The sequence below is a fragment of the Mustela lutreola genome, chromosome 14 (assembly GCF_030435805.1).
Source record: "Mustela lutreola isolate mMusLut2 chromosome 14, mMusLut2.pri, whole genome shotgun sequence".
Lineage (NCBI taxonomy): Eukaryota > Metazoa > Chordata > Mammalia > Carnivora > Mustelidae > Mustela > Mustela lutreola.
This window is the reverse complement of record NC_081303.1, coordinates 74,285,317-74,311,747: the sequence shown is the minus strand read 5'-3', so window position 1 is coordinate 74,311,747 and position 26,431 is coordinate 74,285,317. Positions and strand designations below refer to the sequence as shown.

The following is a 26,431-nucleotide window of genomic DNA, read 5'->3' as shown; positions in this document are numbered from 1 at the left end:
CCTCACCCTCCTGACCTCCAGCTCTGGCGGCAACCCGAGCAGAGCGGGCAGGCGAGTCCCCCCCAGGCCCCACCACCTCCTTCCCTGAACTTCCCTTCCAGGCACTAATGGCATCCCTGAGCCCAAGAGATTGGTCAGGCTCCGGTTACAGGAGACAAGCGCCCCTGCTCCAGGGGTTTGTGCTTCAGGAAAGCCGGGAAAGTCCTCGCCTTCTTCCTCCCCTCCGGAACTCCAAGGTCCCCCGGAAGCAAGAGGCTAGGCACGGGGCAGCAGAAAGGCAGCGGGACAGGAAAGAGCACCTCCGTGATCTCCTGGGGCAGGCAGTCCGCACAGCTCTGGAGGACCTTGATGATCTTCTGGTGGTGCGAGGGGTTCTCTGCAAAGCAAATCTCCAGCTGCCGGAGAAACTTGCGACTCTTCTCAAACGCCTGCTGCTCCTCAAACTACCACAGTGGAGAGAAGGCAAGAGCGTCACGTGCGCCGCGAGGGGCGACGGGATGCCCCACGCCCAAGCACTGAGAGCGTGTGGCTGGGGCAGGGCCCTCTGTGAGAGCCGTGGGGCTGGCCCCGAGACCTGGTGTCGCACACCTTGGGCTGCAAGGGCGACCAACCCGAGACACCTATGACGCAAAGGACAGAATCCAGACGCGAGACTACTTCAAGGGTGGTGACGTCAGATGCTCCAGCTTGACACGGTCTAGACAGTGCCCACGACTGGCCCTGACTCCCCCCTGGGGAGAGAGCCCCGGCAGGCACGTGTCACCCCTGGGACCATGGGACTACCTCCAGCCGGCCAGAGCTCACTCGGCCCTCCATTCCCGTGTCTCTCAACCCTGAACTGGGGTGTCCCTCGCGCGGGGACACGTACTCACCAACATCTCGAATATCACCTTACACAGCAGCCCCCCCAGACCACCATGTACAAGAGGAAATTGCGAGGCCCCACCTGGAGCCACGCCCCCGGTGCCCCTTCCTGACGGATTTGCTATGAGGCGTTGGCACTAGGAAGCATCATACACATTTTTCCATTCGCAAATACTCTCTAACCCTTATGCACATCACCGTATGTATCTTACTGTTTATCACCCAACTTTCCCCCAAAGAATGGAAGCTGCATGAGAACAAGGACGTCACTCTTTTCTACCTACGACATTCCTAGGACTGAGAACTGCCTGCCACGCCCTGGGCACATCGCAGGCATCTGCCGGAAGGACCGCCTGTCGTTACAAGGGGCAGGATGTACCTGCAGCTCTCATGGCAACCATGGGCACAGCCTCCCACTGCACTATAAGAACCGGAGAGACGGGGGAAGATCACCCCGGTGAAAACAAAGGGGCACTGACCACCCTAGACACCAGGGCCATCTGACCGGGATGTGCCAAGAGACGAGGCTGGTGTCGGCCCATTCTCCTTGGGGGCACCGCCCCCAACCCCGGCCCTGACCCCAGCAGCCCCCCTGGCCCGGAGTTCATGCATCCACTCACTAATCCGCAGGCCAGAGCCTGCTCAGGCAGCAAGAAAGCCGCAAAATCCCTCAGCAGCTGAGGCCAGTCCTGGAGCAGAGCCTGCAGGCTTCTGTAGAGGCCCACCGCCGTCTGCCTCTGGGTGCCAGACTCGAACTCGTGGATGACCTGCAGGAAATCCTCGTACTTGCCGGGGATGTGCTGCAGCGCTTCTCGGACCTACGCAGGAAGACATTCCGCCATCAGGATGAGCGAGCTGTGCAGACCGGGAGGAGGAGGTCCCGAACAGAGCTCCAGAACCCCCTGCAGAAGCCCACTGCGGAGGCGGCTCCTCGGACGGCCCCTCAGATCTGCTCATGGAAGACACGGAGCAGGAGTCCCGCGCAGGCCTTCGCTGCCGGCAGGCCCTGAAACGCCTTCATTCCCCAGGGACTGCGGCCCTCCCCACAAAACCCAGCAAGCCTTTCCCTTGCCCACAGCCCCAGCCTCTCTCCTGCTCTCCACTCGGCACTGAAATGCGCCCGGTACGCGCGTTTCCGCACAGCACCACGGAGGGGCAAGGACGCGTCCGTTACGGGTGTCAGTGACGTGTCAGCAGACAAGAAAGCATGACCATCACTGCCAGCAAGCCAGCTGCCCAGGGGGATAAAGGAACCAGACGGTCACGCTGCAGGGATGAGCGCCGGGCACATGCGCTCAGCTCTCTCAAGACCGGACGCTTCGCAGAGGCCTGCTCTCTGGCCGGGCACCACCAGTCTGGCTTCTCAGCCGACCCCGCAGTCAGCCCTCTCGCTGATGATGGTGGCATCACCTTTCCCCGCTTTCTGAACTGAGGGGTGACGCAAAAGGAGTCACAACAAGCCGCGGCTGACGGAAGCCGGGGTCCCAGCTCCCTCATGCAGCTCTGGGGGCAACTCCAGGAGAGAGCCAAGGCGGGGCATGCAGGGCGGCTGTGCAGCCTAAAAACCAGACTCTTCTCGACACCAGTCCCGGCAGAGAAGCAGCTGCATTTGAGGGGGACATGCCCTGGTGGGAAGCTGCCCCCGCCTACCCTGGTCAAGTAAGCCTGAGCAAAGGCCAGATCCTTCTGCTCCCTAAGGGGGTCCCGCTCGAGAATGTCCTCGTCATACAGCAGCAGCAGCTTGGACGTGTCCTTGCTGGCCCGGGCTCGGCTTCCCCGCTTGCTTCGAACTCGCTGACTGCCCCGGCCCTTCCCAGCAGCTCGGCCGCGCTCTCCTGAGAATATAGGCGATCAAACAGTTGCTCTGAACCCACAGCCCCGTTCCGCCCACCGGCCACCTGCACGCAGGCCACCCAAATCCCACTGGCTGTCCGGGATGGCCTGAGGACAAACCAGCAGGAACGCGGTGGGAAGGCACAAGCGTGGTTCAGGCCAGCCCCGTGCGGGCACAGCCACACTCCCCGCGGTGAGAAGCGGATCTCGGCTACTGCACGCTGATGCCAAGGAGCCTGAGCAGGAGAGCAGGCTCACGCCAGGCTCTCACGGGACTAGGTCTCGGGGAGGAACCGCAGACAGATGGAGAACCAGCACACAGGCTCGCGTGAACCTAACACAAACCTCGTGGCTGGGAAGAGTCACACCCGGACGGTCTGAGCGCGCTTCTCTGCGAAGGGCGTAGGCAAACCTGTCTGGGGGAGGGGAGCGTGCAGGGGCCCCAGAGGACTGCCTCTGAAGTCTCACACTGGCTTTCAGACCAGCCACCCGGCACGGCACTGACAAAGGAGGCCCGCTGAGAGCCACCCCGCACACCAGGCTCCCCCTCACCTGCCGGGGCGCTGCTGGCCTCCGCTTCCGGGGCGGTCCCAGGTGAGGCGAAGGTGGCCGGCAGCTTCTCAGCAGGGTCTCCAACGGCTTCGTCTGTCATTTCATCCTCCTTCTGCAGACTTTCCATTCCTTCTGCCTCCTCTTCCTCCTCTTCTTCCGGCTCAGAGTTCTCTTCCTGTGAGTTGTCCTCCTCGGACTCGCCCTCCTGGCCCGCACGCCTCTCAGAGGCCAGCCAGGTCAGTTTCTCCATGGTCTCCTGCAAAGCCCCCGAGAATGTCCCCAAGGCTGGCACCGACTCGCCCCAGGCCACCAGCAAGGCCACCAGGGCCCGGCGCGGAGTCGGGACGCAAGCCCCACCGCAAGTGGGGGAGGATGTGTTTTGAAAGGTCGCCTTCTACCCCAACGAGTTTTCCCTTCCTGAGGTCCACACTCATGATCTACGTGTTTTGCCGTTTAAGTTGTGCGCAGGTGAGTCGATCTAACGTTCCAGTGACTGAGTCACACAGAACACCCCGGGGAAGTTCACGCTCTTCCTCCCCTCTCGCCTCAACCCCCGCCCCCGGCAAAACTGTGCCCCACGCTGCATTCAAAGTCCGACAAAAATGGCAGGAGGACACCGAAGTGCAGCAAGCAAGCAGCGGCCTGTCCACGAACACCTGAGAACGCGCCCAGCTCTCACCTGGAGCTCGGGGACCGACAGCACAGACTCCTCAGAGGCTGAGGACATCTCGTCCTCCTCGTCCTGGGTCAGGTCGTCGAAGTCCTCTTCCTCCTCGTCCTCCGGCCCATCCTTCTCTCCACCAGCTTCTGGCCCAGCCGGGGTCACCCGCGTCTGGCCACTGGCACTAGCGAGGTCCTCAGACTTGCCTGGGGGGCTCCCTCGCACCCCTTCAGGGTCGGCGCAGGAAGAAGCCATCTTGGGAGAGCCTCTGCTCCCATCTCCGGAGTCTCCCTGATCCCGAGGTTCCCGAGAAGCTGACGCGGCTCTGGCCGGCTCCCTTCTCTCGTCCTCCTGCTGCAAGGCTGGCTGTCTCAGCTCGCTAGGACCGCTCGGCTCCTCCCCGAGGAAGCCAGCGTCCAATGCCACAGAATGTTCTTCTCTGATGTCCTCACAGGTGTCCTGGCCTGAGGACCCCCTAGAGTCACCCTCCCCAGGGTCTTGAGGTTCCATCTTGACCATTTCCTGCAAGTCCCCCGGGGGCAGCGGCTCCAGAGCCTGCCTCCCGCCCTCGCCCTCGGCCTTCCCCAGAGCCCAGCCACAGGCACGGTTCTCTGGCCGCTCTTCCTGGCTCACGCGATCTGCTGCTGGGGGCCCTGGGCTGTGCTCCTCCTTGGGGAAGACAGGAGCACAGAGAGGAGAGGGTTCCTGGGGTTCTAGTTTGGGTTCTAGGCCTTGAAAGGCATTTTTCCCTTCAGCCACGGGACAACCAATGTCCACGTTCACCGGGGCCCGATCTTCAGGGGTGGCCGGGACAGGCAGACTCACAGAGCTGCGGGAAACAATTAGCGGGGGGAGAGAGGAGGCCACCAGCGGCTGGTTCAGGGGGCAGGGGAAGGAGGTGGGGTTGACCAGGAGGGTGGTGATGGGAATGGTCTGAGGAGTCTGGGCCACGGCCGCATTGACGGGCTGGATCACGTTGCAGCCACTGCCAAGGCTGACGACCTTCACCGTGGTGGCGGGCACCGTGAAGATAACGGGGACCGGGTGGAGGAGGGACGCTGGTTCCAGACACAGAGAGCCCTTGGCCCCCTTTCTCTTGGAGGCTCTCGGCTTGGCACACGGCTTTCGAAACTTAGAAGGGGCAAGTGAGGGCAGCATTAGCTTGGGCACAGGGGCAGAGGAGAGCAGGGGCTGGGGCTCAGACAGAGGGAAGCTGGTCCTGGCCTCAGGGGCCGTGGGAGGCAGTGCTGCCGGAGACTCGAAAGCCTCGCCGGTCCTGACCCCCAGTGGAGGGACACCCGGCACCGTCTGTACGACGGTGGCCGGCTGGAGCACATGAGGAATCCGGACCACCATTTTGCTCGGAGGGGCTTCGGACGGAGCTGACCTCGCTGGTGTTTTCCCAGCCGTGGAGCTGGGCTGGAGGGAGGGGCTGGGTCTGATCAGCAGCGGTTTCAGGACTGATGGCCGCTTCTGTCTCCAGGCCCTCCTGGAGAAACAGTTGGCCACGGGCTTCAGTTTCAGGACTACACCCTTGGGCAACAGCAGTGGGTACGGACTCTCACTCCCCGGGTCCGAGCTGCCTTTCCCCAGGTCTGGCTCTGAGCTGCCCTCGGCGGTTCCAGTCCCGTTTCCTGCCCCTCTGGCCCCGTCAGCTCTGCGCCACAGCTCCTCCTGGATGGACGGCAGACTGGCCTATTGAGAACCAAGAACACACTGACCCAGGATTGGGACGAAACCACCGGGCTTCCAGGACTTTAGGGACCTTTCCATAACAGTCTCAAAAAACCTTTGCAAGAAGGAGTTTTCTTGCAGTTTTCCAATTCTACAAACACTACATCCTAACTACACACTCTAGAAATGCTGTGCCGTTTCACCCGCCACTTTACAAAGGAAAGAGAGTCATGTACGGGGCAGGGAAGCAGCGGGAGAGGAGGGCAAGAGGACGGCCTGCTGGGCCCGTCCTACAGCTACGGCACCAGCCCCCAACGCCGCTGGCAGGGGTCAGGGTCGTTCTGCCTCCTACACACTCTGAGGAGGAAGCTGTACCTTTAACCAGAACGGAAGCCGGTGCTCTTCCCTCTCGACCGGCGGCTTCCACTGGTGGGGCTGGATCTCCTCACAGCATTTCAGCAGCACGGGCAGCTGTCTGGTCTTCTTGTAAAACTGAGGGTGAAGAAATGACACACAAGTCACATTCCCTCCAGAAATGGGGGCCTCTGCTGGGCTGGGGAGCAAAGCGTGGGGGGTTTGATCCCCCCACCCCGCCACGACCTTAACCAGCACCGGCAACACGCCGTGCGTGTCCAATTCCACTAAGCCCTTGATCCTGATGACGCTTCTGCAACACTCGCCACCAGCAGGCAGGGAGAAGTTTCGGGCACAGAGAATAGGGAGCAGGTCGGAGCCCTTCCTTCAGATCTACTCCTACACAACAGCACCTGAACCCTTGTCTACGACCCTCGGAAGCTTCCAACTGAGGAAGTAAGTGCGAAGGACGTCAGAGCGGGAGGGGGAGGGGCCGGAGGCCGTCTGCAGAGTGGCCAACGGGACTCCCGAAGGTGACAACAAGCATCCCCGAATCCACACCTGCGCCACGCGGCCGGAGGCGGAGCAGACGAGCCCGAGAAGCGGTCGGGCTCCCAGGGAGCACGGGCTGGCGGAGAGCAAGCCAGACATGAAATTCTCTGGGAAGCAGCGCACACAGACGCACACAGACGTGGTGCACCAGTCACTCCCGAACCACACAGACGTTTCTGGCGCAGCTGCGACTACAGAGGACTCCCGGTGGCACAGAGCAGGCTGGTGCCGGCAGGGGGCGGGGGGGGGGGCTGCCGACACCCTTCTCCTTCCAAATCACGACCAGGTTTAAGGAACCACAGAAAGATTGGTCTGGCTACAAGGAAATGTGAGCAGACAACCCGAGACAAGTTGGAGGAAAGGCGGGGGCCTCTGTGCCGCGCCGTGCAGCATGGGCTCTGCCCGCGAGCCATCTAGAGGCGGCCACGGCAGCAGTGGAAGGAGCCAGAAGCAGAAACACCAGTTAGAAAACCATGGCATGGGGTGCCTGGGTGGCTCAGTGGGTTAGGTTAAAGCCTCTGCCTTTAGCTCAGGTCATGATCCCAGGGTCCTGGGATCAAGCCCCGCATCGGGTTCTCTGCTCAGCAGGGAGCCTGCTTCCTCCCTCTTTCTCTGCCTGCCTCTCTGCCTGCTTGTGATCTCTGTCTGTCAAATGAATAAATAAAATTTAAAAAGAAAAGAAAGAAAAAGAAAACCATGGCATTTGTCTGGGCATGGGGCATCAGGGCCAGACTCCCCAGCCAGGAGCACGAGCCAGGGGGTCCCGGGGCGACTGCCTGTGGCCAGCCCGTGCGTTGGAGCCACGGCCGGTGCAAGCAGCAGGACCGGACAGGCCCGGTCGGCGCGGAGGCCTGGAGGTACCGCGAAGACGGGAAGCAGCGGCCGCTCGTCAGAGCTCCAGCAGCTGTCCTCGAGGGGTCCGTGGAGCTGAAAGTCCCTGAATGCTGGACACCGTCAAGCCCGCTCGCTACAAGAACTGGTCCCACACACGAGCGGCTTCACGGCACCTGCAGCTCCAGGCCACGCCAGAGAAACAAGCTCACGCCCAGCCGCTGCAGTGGAGGCTCTACGAGCACGACCCGCAGCATCCTGCCAGCCCTGGAGGGGCTGAAAATGGTGGCAAGGGACCAAAATGGGGCCGCAAACTGATACCTCAGGGGCAGAGGTCTGGACAGAATGGCTGAACAGGCGGCAGCTGCCAACAAGAATCATTAGAACAAATGCTGGGTAATTAAAGCACCTCATTCATTTACGAAAAAAAAAGGAAGAAGAAAGGAAAAAACCACAGCACTAATGCAGGCACCATAACGGCCACAGGCATTGGGGCAGGAGGCAGGGAAAGAACACGGGGGCTTGGGGACAGCCCGGGTTATGGCAGGGATCAAGGACAACGGGCAACTTTAGGCACTGAGACAACAGCCAGACTGCAAGGTTGCACAGGGACACAGACCACAGCAAGGGGCGCTGGGGGAGGGGAGGGGGCTGGCAGTGGCTGGCGGTGACAACGAGAAGGTGCAGAGGGACACGGCTCAGACTGAGCAGTGAATGACGCAGCCGGGAAAGGATTCCTGGCAACAGCTGGCTATGTGGAGCTGGCGCTTGGGACAAGAATCTGCACCAAGGCCACAGACTTGAGGAGCAGAAGGGGACAGGCGTCCCGACACACCACAAGTTTCCTGCAGAGCTCAGACGCGTGGGCAGAGCAGGGCAAGAGGGGCTCATGAAGCAGCAGCTGCACCGAGAGCAGGAGAGAAGCAGCAGCAGCCCCAGCCGGACGGCCACACGGGAGGAAGCCATGGGGGCGGCCGCTGCCCCGCCAACGGGGAGTAACTGGGATCCTTAAAGGGACATGATCCATACTCCAGGGGTGTAAGAGCGAAGACGTTTATTGTTCAAAACAGATTAAACACATACATTTGGCCTTGTTTCCTCTTAAAACCCCATGAAAACAAGGGAAGTGCTGGAAGGTCAAAGCCTGTAAGAGAGAAAATGACAGAAAAGCTGAAAGCACCAAAGTTTCCAGAACTAAAAAGCAGATGGAGGCGCGGAGACGCAGAATGAAGCAGCCGCGTGCTGCGTGGAGAAGTTACGGGCCAACGAGACAGAGGCTCCGCGGGGAGCCTGCTTCCTCCTCTCTCTCTGCCTCTCTGCCTACTTGTGACCTCTCTCTCTCCTGTCAAGTAAATAAATAAAATCTTTAAAAAAAATAAAGAAAGAAAAGAAAAAGAACAACCAGAGAAACAGAGCTAACTCAGCAGAAAGGTCAGAAGAAAAAGCCAAAGTAACACCCCAGAAAGTACAACAAAAGATCCAAATGTTGAGGAAAGAGAAGACCAGTGGGAGGACTGGAGGAACCACCTAGGGGAGAGCCCGTGGAGACTGGGTCCCAGTCACTGGAAAATTGGTCACACTGGACCCAAACTGAAGCATCCACAGCACCAGAAAATCCCAAAACACTGGAGAAAAGGAAAAGCCCTATATGCTCCCGGGGCAGGGAGTACTGGGGGTTGGCGGGGCAGGGGAAGGTCACACAGGTTCAAGGCATCAAATCACTAGCAACAAGAAAATGGAGCAAGGACCTTAAAACTTTCTAATAAAAATGATTTCAACCCTCATTCTAGACCCAATGAAAGTAGAGCAGAAAAGGGATATACTTTTAAAGTTTTTGAAAACTTTTCATTTTAAATAATTAAATTCATTAGAAATACCAAAAATAAGACAGAAAGGTCTTACGTAGCTTTCCCCCAGTTAACGGTAAGACCTTGTGTCCCATGGTGACAGTGGTCACACCCACAAACTGGGACGCTGCCTCCGGGCCTGTCCACACAGCGTGAACACTGGGCCCACAGGCAATTTAAATCTACACACCTGTCTCTCAAGCACTCTTGCCCAGAATGCCATGAGGATGTGCTCCAGTAAAAGAAGGAAGGAGAAAAGCTACAAAGACGGGGGTTCGGGGACCAGGAGCACACGCACGGGAGAGAAGCAAAACGAAGCCCTGATGACGGGGGAGAGAAATCCCAAGAAGCTGTCGGTGCAGCGAGCCGAGACAGCAACGCGTTTAGAGGGAACGGGCCAGTGGAGCCGGGGACAGGCTTCCGCAGGAAGCGGAGAATGACAGCACCGACATCGTCTGAACAGTGACCAGAGACTCCCAGCACAGCAGCCAACTCCAGCGTCCAACAGCAAGTACACAGCTCCCGAGACCGGCCCCCCCGCCGCTCCCCCCACACTACTACCACCACCTCCACAGAAACACGGCGGCAGCGAAGCAGTCACGCCGCACCACACAGCTCGGCTGGTAGCAAACACGTATCACGCCTCTACTGTAAGCCTGAATCCCATCTCTAGTGGGAAAACCGGGGGCAGAGGACGCCCGTGATGACAGCAGGGGTGTGGCGGCGGGAGGCCCGAACCTTTGTCGTCTGTGTCGTGCTTTAATAAATAAGGCTTCAATCCAAAGCACTGAGAGGCGGCAACAACAGGCACATCCAGATGCAGACGCGGACACAGCACCCCTCCAAACCTCAGCACGGAACAGGGAGAAAAATATTCTTCGTAATAAGCCTCAGAACTACGGACTCTTTCTTTAAAGATTTTCTTTATTCATTTGATGGGGGTAGGCAGACTGAGCACACACGAGCAGGGGCAGAGGGAGCGGGAGAAGCAGGTGCCCTGCTGAGCAGGGAGCCTGACATGGGACTCGATCACAGGACGAGATCAGGACCTGAGCCAAAGGCAGATGCTTAACGACTGAGCCCCCCGGCGCCTCCATTTGACTCTTCAAATCTCTTAAATGATTTACCTTCCATGTAGCAGACACTTTTAACCTCGACAGACACCCCTACATAGGAAGCGTGAGGAGGAAGACATGGCAGAGTGCTGTCTCCCGAAGCTAGTGGGAAAAAGACAGGAGCGGCTGGAGGGAAACATGAAGTCGAGAAGTATTTTAAACGTTGGAATAATTCTGGAGAACCTGGGCGGCTCAGTGGTCAAGCATCGGCCTTCAGCTCAGGTCAACATCCTGGGGTCCTGGGATCGATTCCCAAGTCAGGCCCCTGCCCAGCAGGGAGCCTGCTTCCCCCGCTCCCTGCCACGCGGACCCTCACCCCACCACGCCGCCCATGCTCGCTCCCAATCTCTCTCTCTCTCAAAAATAAAAGGTTGGAAGAATTTCATTTTTTAGGAGAAATTCCTGTAACAGGAAGAAGATGAGACTCCAGAGGAGAACAAGTCAGCGTCCCTGGAAAGGCCAGAGGGGGAGCGACGCAGCTCCGGCGGCAGGAGCCAGGGCCCTCGGAGTGGGGGTCGGTGGGAAGCACGCACCTTGATGATGTTGTCGGGGGCCCGGTTCATGTTCAGGTTCTTGATCCTGACCGTCAGCTGGTGGGCGGTCTTACAGGTGAGGAGGTACTTGCTGATCAGCAGCTTAGGAAACTTGGTTCCTTCAAAGTGCTTCAGCCCTAGAGCCAACAAACTGAGAAAGGACCCATGGCCTCAGTCTCGCCGCCTTCTGTTCTGCGGAACGCGCTCTCCCCGGAGCAGCCCGCAGCGTACGCCCCAGTGCTTGCACGCCTCCTTCTTGTGCAGGCCAGTGGCTCCCGACAGAGATCTGAGGCGGCTACCGACAGCCAGGAAGCACGGCGACCAAGACGCAACCAGGAGCCCCCGCTCAGGTGGGAAGAGAGCAAGCGGGCAGAGGCGACTAAACAATCCGGATCGTGACGTGCTTCACACCCGTCGGACCGAAGAAATTCAAAGCGAGGAGGATGGAGCCAACAGAACAAATGGGCAGGAATTCTGGGAAGGGAATTCTGGGCGCGGCGTGAGGCGTGGCAGACCAGGGCCAAGACCGCGTCCCAACCTGACCTGGCCACCGCGGCTCGCAGACGGCACTGGCCGGTACGCACCAGGAGCCCGAACATGTTCCTGACCTTTACCAAATAACCCCACGCTGGAGAATGTACCCAAAGGGTTAAGCTCCAAAGACTGCTTCTCCGTCTCCCACTCCCCTGCTTGTGTTCCCTCTCTCGCTGCGCCTCTCTCTGCCAAATAAATAATTATCTTTAAGAAAAAAAAAAAAGCTCAATGCACAAAGATCCCTGCTGGAGCCGCATGGGGGACGGCAGGGCCAGAGAAGAGAGAAAACCAACACGGCAGATAAAAGGGCCATCCCAGGGCCGTGCAGGACCGCTTGAGAAGACAACACACAGAAACTACGAGACGGACGGCGCTCCAGCCCAGAGCACTGAAAAACAATTTCAAGGTGTTAACTCAAAAAAAGCAAAACAAAATAATACTTAAATTGCCAAAAATTATATGAAGAATCATTGGGGGTGCGTGGCTCAGTCTGGGGTTGTTACTCCGAGCCCCATGCTGGCTGCAGCGCTTACTTTAAGAAAAAAAAAGAAAGAAAGAAAAGAAAATCACTTCCATGGGTGCTGAGGATAATGGATAAAAATGTTTTTCTTTTGAAAAATGTTCTCCAATAGTACTGAGAGATGGGTTTTTTCACAATGGGGAAAAAAAAAGTTAAAATGTTTCCCCAAAGGGCACTCCGTTCCCCAAAAAGAGCAGTGTCCGCCCCGCTGGAGCACACCCACTGCAGAGCCGCCCAGCACCCCGTGCCGGCCTCTGGTCTCCCCTGCCCATGCTGGGTACCACGCGCCTGGCCGCCCCCACGCTCCTCAAGAGAGAGAACCAGGTCTTCTCCTCAGGGCCTCTGTCCCCCACAGCAAACCCTTACTTGTCCTCGGCCTTGGTGAAGAAAATCTTATCCTGGGGGTTCTTCGCCTTCAGAGAACACACTGGAAGGAGCTCCGGGTACATGAAAACCTTGCTTGTGGCCAGGGTCCATGCCACTTGTTTTGGCAAACAGGGAAATTCATCTGCTGTGAGGAAACAATTCTGTGGTAAATGAAATTCCAGAACAGAAGCTTCTGCGTGCGTGTCAGCATCTGGCCGGCACTGCCCAGACCTGGTGGGGGGTCCCCACCTCTCACCCCAGAGAAGCTCCCAGCATCCTCGGGGCCCGACACACGCCCATGGGGAGTCCCCTGGGCACGACTAAACGTGGACACACGCTCTCTTCCCTCGTCGGCACGGACATCTGTGACGGGGCGGGTGACCCCTGGCACACAGCGTGCCCACGGACATTGCTGCCTCCGCGACTCCCCGGCCTCCCAAAGTCCTTGGAAGGACAGGTGACAACGCCCGCTTTCTTCCAGAATAAGGTGCCGACTGCTTTCATCTCCCTCACCAGTCTGGGACTCCAGAGTTTATCTGATCTGATTCTTACTTAACTTCCATTAAGTCCTCCCAGATTCCTCGGGGTTGGGAAGAAAAACCATAAAAGGATGAGGCAATTCAGTCTCACTTGTTTCTGCCTTGCTGCCCACGCCTCTCAATTCCAGGCACGTCTGCCTTTCCAGACACAGAAAGCAACACCATCTCCACAGTTCTCCTTCCAAAAATGGTGTTTTCATAGCCCCAGGAGAAAACCCCAGGACACCGTATGTGTTATTACGAGGCCACGATTCTAGGTTTGCTTTGCCACCAGAGAGCTAAGGAAGTCGTCTGAGTTCCTTAATGCACCTGAACTCAACTCTGGTCAGCGTAATGCTGAGTCCGGGATTTCAAGCCTCGACTCATCTGCTACGGCAGGAAACTAACTAGAAGCTATTACTCACTTTAAGGGAACAGCAAACATCTTCTCAAAACCTACCAACAAATGCACGGTAGAAAGCAAACGCGCACAAGTGTTTACAGCAAATGTACAACATCTCTAATTTGTGTCCAATTCGCAAATCAACATTTCATTCAAAACGGAGGAACCGCTGCCACCACAAGGGGAAGTACAAGGACCTGAGTAACACGAAGGGTGAACACTGACCCCGACCCAAATTCAAGCACCAGCCTTTCCTCCTCCCGAGACCCCAGCAGCCGGGCTCCTGCCGCCCCCTGCCCTCACGCACGCCCCGGATCCTGTCCCTGCCCCCCGCCCCGTGCTGCCCAGCAAGCGCAGCCCTCACGGAAGCCCGAGCACCATCACGCCCTCCTGGACCGCAGGCAGCGGGTACCGGGACGACATCACAGAGGCCCCGTCTCCCGGGAAGGGAGGTTCGTGACAGATCCCAACCTCTCCACACAGGCAAAGGGCAGAGGCGAGCGCGGGCCCCCTACCAGTCTTCTTGACAGCTTTGCGAGGGCTCCAGTCGACGCTGATGTGCGCGCTGACGTCCTCGACGAGCCGCACCGCCCCCAGCAGGTTGCAGGGCTGGAACGAGGTCTGGAAGCCGGGAATGGACTGGTGGAGCGCGATGGAGCTCTGCGCGAAGGTGCCCAGCTCTTTCTGGGGACACAGAGCACAAAGCACAAGCCTCAGCCCCACACACGTAAGACGAGCAGCCCTCACCAGCCTGCGAGAGGAGACGTGTCCTTTGTGCTGGAGGACAGGAGCCCATACGAGTCCTCACAAAGCCCTCCGTGACTGACATCGCCCCATTAAGACTACGCTTTGGCGGAGTCGCGGACACTCAGGGACTGTGTTTGGGACACGCGCGTCTGTTCTTGTTTCACTCCGCAGCCTTTCGGATGGTCTGGCTCCAAGACTGAGAACGATTAAAATGTTTTGTCTTGGGCGCCTGGGTGGCTCAGTGGGTTAAGTTGCTGCCTTCGGCTCGGGTCATGATCTCGGGGTCCTGGGATCGAGTCCTGAATCGGGCTCTCTGCTCTGCGGGAAGCCTGCTTCCCGCTCTCTCTCTCTGTCTGCCTCTCCATCTACTTGTGATCTCTCTCTGTTAAATAAATAAACAAAATCTTTAAAAAAAAAAAAAAAATTTTTTTGTCTTTGGTTACTCTAAAGAACACCCAGATAATTTCAAAATTAAAAGCCCTTCCTCCAAAACACTTTAAGATGGCATGACCAAAATTAATTTTATATATAAAATAATAATGTTGAACGTAATGAATTCAATAAAAAGAACAAAGGTACTGGGGCGCCTGGGTGGCTCAGTGGTTTAAGCCTCTGCATTCGGCTCAGGTCGTGATCCCAGGGTCCTGGGATTAAGCCCCACATCGGGCTCTCCGCTCAGCGGGGAGCCTGCTTCCCCCCCCTGCCTGCTTGAGATCTCTCTCTGTCAAATAAATAAAACCCTTTAAAAAAAAGAACAAAAGTACCAAAAACCTAAGACGTCAGGGTGGATCTAAAGATGAGGAGGAGGGGGGGGTGCCTGGGGGGCTCAGTCAGTTGTGCATCTGCCTTCAGCTCAGGGCGTGATCCCAGGGTGCTGGGATCGGGGCCCACATCAGGCTCCCTGCTCAGCGGGCAGTCTGCTTCTTCCTCTGCCTGACACTCCCTCAGCTCGTGCACATATTTCTCTCAAATATATAAATAAAATCTCTTTAAAAGATGAGAAAGAAGACCCGATCAGAAAGCCAGAGGAGGGGCGCCTGGGTGGCTCAGTGGGTTAAGCCGCTGCCTTCGGCTCAGGTCATGATCTCAGGGTCCTGGGATCGAGCCCCGCATCGGGCTCTCTGCTCCGCAGGGCGCCTGCTTCCCTCTCTCTCTGTCAAATAAATAAATAAAATCTTAAAAAAAAAAAAAGGAAAAAAAGAAAGCCAGAGGAATGGTCGTAGGGGAACTGGGTAGGCTCTCCAGCCCTGCACGGGGTGAGAGGCGGGTTCTCAGCAAACAGGAAGCTGTGGGAACAGCTGTCAGGACGCCCTGAGTGACCATCTAAGGGAAGTGACCCCTGGGCTGACGGACACCCACGTCTTTAGAGTGCAGGACACTTGGAACCTTACAAGAAATATCCTGGTGGTACTGGCCTCTGAACTGAGGTTGGGGTTGGAGGAGGCGAGAAGGTGAATCTGCGTCAAGAGCTGAACATGCTGGGAAGGGAAAGAAAATAACAGGGTGATGCGTTACGACGCGGTCACTTCCAGAACCCAGAAGACCTCACCAAGATGTCTGTGACACCACCGCACGTTTTGCTCTCCAAAGAGACGACGAGACTGGCACCATATCTTGGTGTGAATTTCTCAGATCTGCTCCCCCAGAGCCAAATGACAGGAACAGGAAGTTCAACTTCAGACCCGAGGGACTGAAACTAGAACTCCTCCAGCAAGCTAGGCTGTGAAACTCAGAATGGGACACGGAAGACTCTGAAACATGCAGCCCAGGGGTGTGAGGGTCGCCGCGTGCATTCACGTTCCGCCCGCCCACAAGGACACCAAGGCGATTCCCTGTCAAGGTCCTCAATGCTGTGAGATCCTGGGGCCATGGGATTTCAGGGGGCATCGAGACACCGGTTCCTGACGGTCAGAACATGGCAAGCTGCTGGCCCTGTGCTGGCCTGGGACACCCCAGCCCCGAACAGCCCAACCCCCAACGCCCCGGCCGGAGCCCGCCGAGGTCGGCCTGACCTGCTGCATTTGCTGCTGGAGGCGCCCCCTTTGCACCAGGTCCAGAGTCAGCGTCTGACGGACCTTCTCCACCGGCGGCTGCGCGCGCTCGGCCTCGGGCACCTGCCGGCCCGACGCCTTCCGCAGCTTCAGCTGCTCCAGCTGCTCCTTCACCGTGCGGTGCTGCTCATTCAGCAGGTTGGCCAGCGGTTCCTCGAACCTGCCCAGCAAAGACGACCGAACGCGTTTCCCGTGGCCAGTCACACGCCCAGCCGCCCCCAGCCGACCAGCACGCTTCCCGTAGCATCCACCCGATGCCTGCGGCCAGCAAGGAGAACGAAGGGCCACACGGGCACTGGTGGCAGGGGCAGTTGCTGTGGCTGGCCATGGGGTCCTCGCGCCTCTCCAGCACCAGTCACCCGGAGAAGCTTCTGCGGACGCCAGCTCCTGCTCTCTCCCCCTTCCCAAACAGACGCAGCCCGGGCTGCCGCTGCACTGCCCCACGACAGGGAGGCTTGTTCCCGGGACACCCACCCCACGCGGGGCTGCGCAGCCCTCCCGCAGCGACCACGGGCGCCGAGCGACGATGGGGACTTGTGAGGAGTGAGGGGACACACGCTTCCCCGTTCTGCAGCTCAGCCTGTCTGGCTAGCCTACCGCAGGGCTTGCGGGGTGTTGAAGCTTGGCCGGGGCTCAGCCGCGCGCTCCTCCTCCTCCGGGCCATCATCTTCCACGTTGGAGAGTCCCATCTCGTCCTGGAACTGAGGGCACGGGGTGGAACTGAAGGAGGGTGATCCTGGGGAAGGGGGCATGTGGAGGTCCCCCAGCAGTGAGCGGGGAAAGCGAAGACTATAGTCTCCAGGGCGCTAACGACACTGGGACCCAGAACGAGCTCCCCCAGACCCCCACATCGGGCACCCGCGGTCCTGCACACAGCTGGCTGGCCGGTAGCCAAGAACAAAGTCTCTTGTTCAGCCACTGGCAATGGCAAGGACAGAGCACAGAGAGCTCAGAATGGTCAGAAAGAGTGTTCAAGAGACAAGGCTATGAGAAAGGTACGTATCTGTGCCCAGAATAATCTAAAACCTAATTCACAATCTTTACGATGCACCGAATGATGGCTGCGGAGGCCGTCCAGAGTGCGTGAGGAACTCTGTACTAAGAACACCCTGCCCATGGACAGCCAAGTTGAGCAAAACCCCCTCCCACGACACCCCCTCCCGAGGGGGCTGAAGGTGGACTGGCTTGGCCAAACCAGCCTGGCGGGGGGCGGAGCCCGTGGGAGGAGCCACTACTCCGCGGCACTACTCACAGTTTCGAAGAGCTCTTCCATCAGCTCGTTCACCTCCTTCTCTGAAAAGAAGCCAAACAGTGTTGGTCCAGGTGGGTCTCTGTTCCCACAGGTGGGGTTCCACAGAGACACTGTGTCTTGTTTCCAGCAAGACATGGGACGAAACCCTCACATCTGTCTGTCATTCAAACACATTCACTGACTCCCAGCTGTGCCTCAGGTGCTATTCTAGATGCTGGGGGCACATGACAGAGCTAACAGTCTCACAGGGCACCGGGGTGGCTCAGTCGGTTCAGTATCTGACTCTTGATTTCAGCTTGGGTCATGATCTCAGGGTAAGGAGATTGGGCCCCATACTGGGCTTTGCGCTGGACATGGAATCTGCTTAGGATTCTCTCTCTCTCTCCTCCCTCTGTTCCTCCTCACCCCTTCACCAGGATCCCTTTTCTACAAAAAACAAAAACAAAAACTAATCGTCTCACTTTGTAGAAGCTACATTTCCTACGGGGAGACATGTAGGAAAGCGAGCCAGGTGATTTCACAGTAAAGACAAATCAGTTTGCTGGCCTAGCCTACTGAACGGAGTTACAAGAGAGGTCCCAACGGCCCTGTCTTTGGACCTGAACTATAAAGCAGCTCCACCAATGACCAAGAAGACCCAGAAAACACACTTACCAAATCTGTAAATTGTATAAAGTTGAAAGGGATTGCTAGACCAACTGATGACAGACTCAAAATTTCGTATTTGTCAAATTACTGGGATGAAACTTAGTGGGACAAATTTACAGTCTTACGTTAAGAATTTTTTAAAAAATCAGTTTAAGTGCACAAAAACACGAGATGGCTCAAAAAAGTCTGAAAAAGATCTATTTTGGTGACCTCAAGTTCAGCGTGACAAAGCTGCTCTGAAGCAGCCCAAGTTCCCAGGAAGACAAGCGTGTTGTGGAGCTAGCAGAGGCTCAGACCACGTCCAGACACCCAGACACATCTGTGATTTCTTCTGCAAAAGCCCTTTTTAAGAGGGCATTAAAAACCTAAAACTGAAATGCTGTGAAGATGTGGACGACATGAAATTCTGACGAGAAGGTAAAATGGAAGAAATCCACTTTGGAAAAAATCTGACCATTTCTTCTAACACTAAGCATACACCCGCCCGACCAGTGATTCCGTGACAGCCACCCCCAGAGGAAAGAAGCATTTGTCCAGGGAAGGTCTGCACGGGAACGTTCCGAGCGGCTTCACTCACGACAGGCAAAAATCAGCCACACCCAGGTGTCCATTAACAGCTGGGAACGGATTTGTGTATTTATACTACGGACTCCCACGCAGCAATAAGAGGGGAAAAAGCAGCAAGACGTACCTCCGCAGCTTTATGCCGAAAGAAGGTTTACGCAAGACAGCGCACGCTATGATCCCACTGACATCAAGCTCTGCAACAGGCAGATCTAATCTGTTACTGAAAAAACAAGCGAACCGCGGATGCCTCAGGGAGGATGGTGAGGGGAATGATTGAGAAGGGGCCGGAGGGAGCTTTCCGGGGTAACAGCTCCATATCTGGGACCCTGGGGGCCCACTGGGGCCAGGTACGTGGGTGGAAGCACACCGAACCTCACTGAACGGTTCACTGAAAGTGTGTCTAACACACTGTGCAGAAAGTTACCTGAAAAGAGAAACTGTTGATAAATACTGGGCCCGAATGAATGATATGCAAATGCAGCAGGTCTGGGAGGGAGTGCGCTGCTCTCTACAGCCCACTCTGAAATGCATGAGAAAACCCACGCAGACTCACAGACTGGACAGAGCGACAGGTGAACAGCTGCGCGGTCAAGCAAACACACCAGAACTTACAGGAACTGATGGGGGGTGTGGGCGTTCAGGGTAAAATGCTTTCAACTTTGTTATGAATTTTAGAAGTTCTATTAAAAACGTATTGGGGGGGGTGCCTGCGTGGCTCAGTGGGTTAAAGCCTCTGCCTTCGGCTCAGGTCATGGTCTCAGGGTCCTGGGATCGAGCCCCGCATCGGGCTCTCTGCTCAGCAGGGAGCCTGCTTCCTTCTCTCTCTCTGCCTGCCTCTCTGCCTGCTTGTGATCTCTCTCTGTCAAATAAATAAATAAAAATCTTTTTAAAATAAATAAATAAATAAAGTATTGGGAGAAAAGCTTCTAAAAAACTAAAGGCCAGGGGCTCCCAGCTGGCTCAGTCAGTTAGGGACTGACTTAATCCCAGTTCAGGTCTTGATCTCAGGGTCGTGAGTGCAAGCCCCACACTGAGTTCCACACTGAGCATGAAGCCTACTTACCTAAATTTAAGTAAAAAAACAAAGGCCAGAATCCAGAGGATGGTGGCTGGGGTAGTGAGAGGTCTGGGAACTGCTGCATTTAGAAAACTGAAGCAACTTGTATGTTTGGCACAGCAAATAAACACGCAGGAAAAGAAACATCTTTTACTGTGCACACTGGCAAGCAAAGTATACTTTCCAGCAACAAAGGAGAAGCAGGACTGTAACAGGTACACGCAGATTCAGTAAGGGAAATGCCGGCTGAGGAGGTGCTCCACGATGAGGACGTGCCGCCCTCGGGACTGAGGAGGCCCGGGCACTGGAGGTCACCCAGACACAGAGAAGCTGCACACAAATCCTCAAGCGGGAGGAAAACACATGACCCCGGGAAGATTTCCAAACTCTTGAGTTTCTATGCTTTTTTTGTGACCCACCTAAGTGTAAGTCTCTCACAGGGCCAATATGGTGACACCTGACACGAGTGGACGAGGGGCGGGAACAGAACTGGAATCCCGTCCCAGTTCTTACGTACCATCACGGACCCCTACGACAAGGAAGGATGGCCCTTCAGTCACGCGTCCCAGAAAAGGTCCCTATCTGCCTGGCCAAATCCCGACCACGGGCCGCATCAGCACGAACGCCCCGAGAAGCTTGCAGGCTGGGAGAAGACGGACAGGACAGACAGGACGGACAGGGCATGAGCAACCGGGAGAGGCAGACACTAGAAGAACACATCATCCCGTGTGGAGTGCCAAAACCGTGCTAACCGGCGACAGTCTTCCTGAGCAGCTCTGTGTAACGTGAAGAAAGAGACAGACAGACAGACAGGGAAGGCAAGGGCGCTCCGGGCCAGGAGCCAAGCCCAGACAGGGCGGACCTCCCCACTTCCAGCGCAGACACTGCAACACCAGCATTGGTGAAGCAGGTGCCCCGGCAAAGCACCTTCCCTTGGCTTCCGACGCTAGACTTGGGGGTGTTCAGACTCCCTAGACTCTGCACCGCTTTCACACAGCTGAAATCCTCAAATCTTTTCGTCGTACACTGAATCCTTTCAACACTTCCTCTAACCCAAATCGTCCCAACACAGCAAATAAGGGAAAATCTTCATAGAAGAAAAGGCATTCTCATTCCAAAAAAAAGACCAAAGAGGAAACGAAGCAACAAACTAGAATGACAGTCCCAGGGGATCGAGCTTGCACGACTCTGTCCGCACGTGCAGCCGTGCTGGTCAGGTCCGTAACATCGCGTCTGGGCGCCTGTAAAGCTTCCCCCACGACCTGCTCAAGAGCCCAAAGCTCGGCCTCACATGCTGCGTGTAACAGTACAGCTCAGGCTCGTGCACTCGCTCGATGAAAGCCAGTGCCGCCTGCGGCGCCAAGGGGCTCAGTGGGTTAAGCCTCTGCCTTCGGCTCAGGTCATGATCTCAGGGTCCTGGGATCGAGCCCCGCATCGGGTTCCCTGCTCAGCGGGGAGCCTGCTTGTCCTTCTCCCTCTGCTGCTCCCCCACGCTCATGTGTGGGTGCTCTTAGATAAATAAAATGTTTAAAGAATTAAAAACTTAATACTTTCTGAAATATGTATTTTCTATCACTGACAACATAGCCAGTAAAATAATTTTTTAAAAAATAACTTGAACCAAGTCAAGTCACCGAACTGTCTTCCATGATTCCAATCTTGCTCTCTTTAACCCATCAAACAGATACGTTAAAGTGCTGTTAAACCAACGGAGTATTGCCAAAATTCACATTAGTTCCTATTAATCTTTCAAAAACTCTGAGCTCTTTTTGACAGATGAAAACTCAAATTCAAGGCTCTCCGGGATCTGAACACTGCTTGCCTTCCGCACCACTGCACACTCACAGCTCTATAACCAAACGACTCACCCTTTTCCAAGCGCGATACTATTCTCCTGCACGTCCGCGCTCGCTGCGTACTCTTCTACCTCCCTGTAATATCCACTGGTCTCCGTTCACCCCAAATTTCGTCTTTCAAGGATTTTATTTTTAAGTCATCTCTACACCCAACGTGGGGCTCAAACTCACAACCCCGAGATCAAGAGTCACATGGTCTACTGAGGGAGCCAGCCAGGCGCCCCTCCCTCCAAATTTCTTCCTCCTCCTTCAAAGCGGAGATAAAACATCTCGTCATGTGAGTCCTTCCCCAGCCCACCCATCCTACGTCCACCATCCACTGGGAGATTAAACCCTCTTTTAGGCCATTGGGCACCTTACGCACAAGCCATCATAGCCCCTATCACTTTGCAACGTAACTCCGTCTGTCTCCCCTACTCGGGCTGAGGTCCTATGGGGTGCAGGCCATGCCCCATTCATTCTGGGATCACAGATGCGACCCCCGCCAGACCCCGGACTCAGGGCAGGACTCGGAGCTGTACGTGGACAATGAACAGGCTCTGACACACAGGCGTAAATCTAAAGAGCTACACAAAGAAACGGTACGACAAGCCTCGGTGTCCCCCTCGGAGGGGCTGCGGGCGTCGGCCTGCACAGTCCGCCCGGTAGGCACGGCAGATGCGGGGGGTGAGGAGATGGCCTCGCGGGAGCGGACTCACTAGTGATCCTCACGGCGCGGTCAGTGCGGAAGTCCTCCGTGTCGGGCTCGTCCAGGTCCTCCAGGAAGTTATACTCGGGGTCGTCATCGTCATCGGCCTCGTCTAGGAAACAAGGACTTCGGACACTTACCCCCTAATCGGAACTCCTTGGATGAAAATGTCAGATTATCAGCTAAGACTGTTCCACTAAAGTTTTTAAAGAACTTTTTCTCCCCAGTCTGCTCACCCAGCTCGTTGCCCACAGCGGACACCTCCCACCCAGTCTCGCCCGTAAGCCAAGTTCTCTCCTTCCTGCAGAGAAGACGTAAGTCTGCCAAAATACAGCAAGAGCCAGAGAACTGAACACGTCATTTATCTCGGTGGCCCCACCTGCCCTACTGCACCTCGCAAAAAACGCTGTTGGAAAACTCTGTGTACAAAGGCGCGGATGGTTAAGGAAAGGGGACCCTAATTCCCAACAACTTGGAAATGGCTCGAATTCTGGCGCCGGAGCCTGAAACAGGACGCGTGTAAAACGCACGTGCAGGACCGCATCCAACCCAACTGCAACAAACATGGTAACCCTCAGCATCAGCATGAGGAGGTACCTCCCTCGCTCCAGTGAGACTCAGAAGTAACTAAAAATACACCAAAGTACCGAACACTTGTTACGTCAGGGCCCAGAAGAGGGCTGTTTGTCTAATGCTGGCGCTATGACTCCTAGGTAAAAACTGTGAGGGAGTCACTGAATTACAGAATCGTTACATTATCAGGTGATCTATGTCATGATGAAGTTCCCGGACAACTCTAGGGAAGTGGTGTCTGGAGGAACATTCCAGGCTGACGGAAATGTCCTGTGCACGTCTGGCTCAGTCACGGCCGCTCCTGGCGACAGGCGGCACCTGAGAGCCTGGAATGGGGCGAGGACAACCGAGGGGCTGAAATAAAACAGGAAACGGGCGCCCGGGCGGCTCAGCTGGGGAAGCGTCCGCCTTCGGCTCAGGTCAGGATTCTCTGGTCGTTGCATCGAGTCCTGCATAAGGCACACCGCTCAGCAGGGGGCCTGCTTTTTCTCTGCCCCTCCCCGGGGTTGTGCGCGCATGCACGCGCTCTCTCTCTCTCTCAAATAAATTAATAAAAATCCTTAAAAAAAAAAATAGAAGAGAAGGAAAAAAACCTCTGCCACACGGAAATAACTAAATTCCTCGCTACTATGTAGCCACTACACAAGAGACATAGTCTCTATGTGTCACAGTGGAAAACTGAATTCTATGGTTAAGTCAAAGAAGCAGGTTGCAGACGCAGAATGATGCACACACACGGTTCCTCTCGTGGACAGAAGTACTGAGGTGAGTATGTACTTGTCTAAATACACAGCAAATCACTATGAAGCATTAATGTACTTTCCTCTCTGGATCCTTCCATAATATTTCCTTTTTTTGTAATAAATGAATATCTTTCATTAAAAATAAAAATATATACACACAATTTTGATTCATAGTCACTGGGACTTCTGTACAGTTTAGCCCCTAACTAACCTGATGTCTTCACTGCACATTTATACTTAAGTTAGAATATGTTAATTCGCACCGTGTATAATGCAGCTATTTAAATGTCAGTCTTTTTCATCCATTTGTGCATTTATGCTCCCCATAAAGGTTCTTCAAACCCTCACGAAAGGAACCCTGTCTCCCCGGTCCCTACAGCACCCTGGACGTCGGCATCTTCACAGCAAGCTCTGCACAGAGGCGCCGAGGGGAGCGTGCCTGGGTTCGGAGCTCCATCTGTTCATGTGCAAGAACCACAGCAGACAGCTTCTGCCCACACCACACACGTGGGTCGGCCCTTATTCTTGGAGCACCTGTTTGCCACAAACGTGGGAGAGTCATTCAGGAAGGTCTCTTCTGAGTTCTTAGCTTTTAACTCCTTGGTGGTGGAACCTGCCGTGTCACTCCTGACTGATGGACAAGGTCGGCTCCCCCCCGCTGAGCTCTGCTTGCTGTGCGCCTCCAGATTCTCATTTTTAGTAGCATGCGGATCCCACGGCAGGAGAACACGCAGGAAGAGCCACGCGGGCAACAGGAGAGACCACAGATGGCTGGCACGTGGCTCTGGCTGTCTGCGTGGCACTATTCGCTCTCCGAAGCACTCAGTAAGGTCAGCCGGTAGGTAGGACAGTCCACACCTTCCTACTCTTCCATTCATCTGTCTTGACACGTGAACAACAGCAGCAAATACGGAGTTTTACAGAAGGAGGACTGTCCCCCTCCCCACCAGCCCCACAAGCCATCACTGCAGTTGCGCAGTCCACCCTGACCGCATGCGCTCGCGCCTCCCAGGCCGGCAGCTTCCGGTATTTAGGGAGCATCAGGACGAGATCCCTATGTCACAGACACCGAGGACTCTGACTCAGCGACAGGTGAGGCCTGGAACCCGTGCCCGTGACCATCACAAGCCGGCACGCCACACACACGACTGTGATTCAGGTTCTTGGGGACAAGGCCAGGAGCAGCACTGCCTCGGGCTCTCAAACACCTGACACCCAAGGCCCTGCCTGGCCTTTCCTCCTCAACGGCCACCATCTCGGCTCTTTCAGCCATGCTGGTGGAAATCAGGGAAAATCAGGGGACGAGCTGCTGCCGTCACGGATAAAGCCGTGAGGACCTGCCTTTGTTCTGGCCACTACTGTGTCTTAGCTTGGGTCTAAGGACAAAAGGAGGCGGAGCGTGCTGGGGAAGGGTCACACCCATTCCACAAAGGCTTTCTGTCCTGGAGCCTTCCTTCAAGGGCACACCGTCCGAGGGCAGTAAGCTGGTCTCGAATTCTAGCAGCATAACAAACTGATTCGGCAACATGGGGCCATGCAACGAAATTCTCGAAGATTTCTGTGAAATGGACAGAACCACATCTGTCCTGGTCACGCCCTTCTGCAGAGACTCAGCCTTGGTGTCATGGAACGTGGGTCCGTGGGTAGAAAAAGCCAGTGTCGATAAGCAAACATCAAGAGATTCATAAATCCTGAAAAATACCTGCAATCCCTCCGGATGGCGAAGCCGTCATGGTGGGGAGGGGCTGTCACAGTTCCCTTTATACCGGTGTGATTTCTCCCCACTGTGTTGTTCCTGGAGTTACAATGCAGGGACTAGAAGACTCCTCGGAGGACATGTGCTCTCCTGGCATATGTCCTCTCCTCATCGGCACTGCTGTCCAACATCCTTCCGAGGCCCCACTCCATTCCCGCCTCTCGCAGAGCGGTCTCCGAGCCACCCTCTGCTGGAACATGGTCTCCCTCTCGCCAAACGCTGCAACAGCATTCATGCCACCGTCAGAGTCGAAGTTTGCTCACTTCATTCATATGAATTGCTCTGTGCATCTAACATTGGACCAGGCACCGTTCGTGAGCATTTTAATCTATGCCATAATGATTACGCTCCTTCTCTCTCGTGATCTTAGCACCGTCTCATAAAAGGAGAGCAGCCAACACTTGCCGAGCCACAGATCACATAAGGAAAAGCTCCGTGATGTAGATTTGAGACTCACTCTGCGTCTTTCACTTCTGCTGACTCCCTCCTGCCTGACCTGCGTGGACACTCATTCAAGCTCTCTCCACCGGAACCAGACCCCCTCTCGTTTATCTTAGTGCGTGACTCTTCCCCGCCGCTGAATCATACGTGGCTGTTCTTAGACGGCTGGAAAGAGTAAGGATGGGCTCTGCTTGCACGCGACTTGAGTGTTTAAGAACGTGTGACTCTTCCACAACACAGCTGAAAAGAACATTCTGGTCACTCTCCACTGAAAAGTCAAAAAGGATCAAGAACAAAATTTCCCTGATTCCATCAAAAGAATGTGACATCATCTGAAATGACTATAAACAGAGACAATGCCTCACATCATGCAAATCTACAGAAGTTTATGGCATCAAATGAGGCCCAATTCCCACTAAACACACACCAGATCCCCGACGACAACCGTCCTACGGTTTCTGTCACTAGATGGAAGTGGGGAGTCTGAGTCGCAGCCCGACACCACACAGGCTGCAGCAGGGAGAAGCCAACGCTGCTCCTGCCTGAGCGAGGAGTGTTTCCTGTCTGCCCCGCTTCTGGAAACGCCATCGCTTCTGGAAAGGCCATCGCTTCTGGAGACGCCACTGCGGCTTCCACACACACCGCGACTCCAGCCGCGCTGCCCCCGCAGGCGCCCCGCACCGCCGCCCACAGCGTCCCCGGGCAGCACGTGCGGCACCGAGACCGCGGGCTTGTGATGAGAGCCCAGCCCCCGTGAGCTGTCCCTCTGGACTGTGAGGCACAGACTATGGCTCCGAGTCCTGACGCAGAGACAGAGCAGGACCTCGACGGTGCGCCCAGGACCACAGGAAAACCACAGGCGTGAGGAGGACAGACAGAAAGGAGCACAGACAAC

At 56.0% G+C, this 26,431-nt stretch overlaps 1 protein-coding gene across 18 annotated transcripts in view; it reads right to left on the bottom strand.

The window, feature by feature from the left end:
* The window catches only part of GON4L (gon-4 like), a 61,206-nt gene that overhangs the window by 4,729 nt on the left and 30,046 nt on the right, over nt 1-26,431 (bottom strand). For 15 of the 18 annotated variants that reach the window (XM_059146158.1, XM_059146163.1, XM_059146166.1 and 12 more), the window contains 14 exons: nt 22,034-22,135; nt 17,208-17,248; nt 16,553-16,656; nt 15,917-16,115; nt 15,296-15,382; nt 13,673-13,841; nt 12,237-12,381; nt 10,817-10,967; nt 5,960-6,076; nt 3,929-5,605; nt 3,250-3,505; nt 2,515-2,699; nt 1,485-1,682; nt 300-443 (listed from right to left, as the gene is read on the bottom strand). In XM_059146158.1, coding sequence (XP_059002141.1) covers nt 300-443; nt 1,485-1,682; nt 2,515-2,699; nt 3,250-3,505; nt 3,929-5,605; nt 5,960-6,076; nt 10,817-10,967; nt 12,237-12,381; nt 13,673-13,841; nt 15,296-15,382; nt 15,917-16,115; nt 16,553-16,656; nt 17,208-17,248; nt 22,034-22,135 — 3,575 coding nt within the window. Of the gene's footprint in view, nt 1-299; nt 444-1,484; nt 1,683-2,514; nt 2,700-3,042; nt 3,110-3,249; nt 3,506-3,928; nt 5,606-5,959; nt 6,077-10,816; nt 10,968-12,236; nt 12,382-13,672; nt 13,842-15,295; nt 15,383-15,916; nt 16,116-16,552; nt 16,657-17,207; nt 17,249-22,033; nt 22,136-25,552; nt 25,675-26,431 lie in introns of those variants that run through there. The other 3 variants (XM_059146176.1, XM_059146165.1, XM_059146177.1) reach the window with 3 other exon arrangements.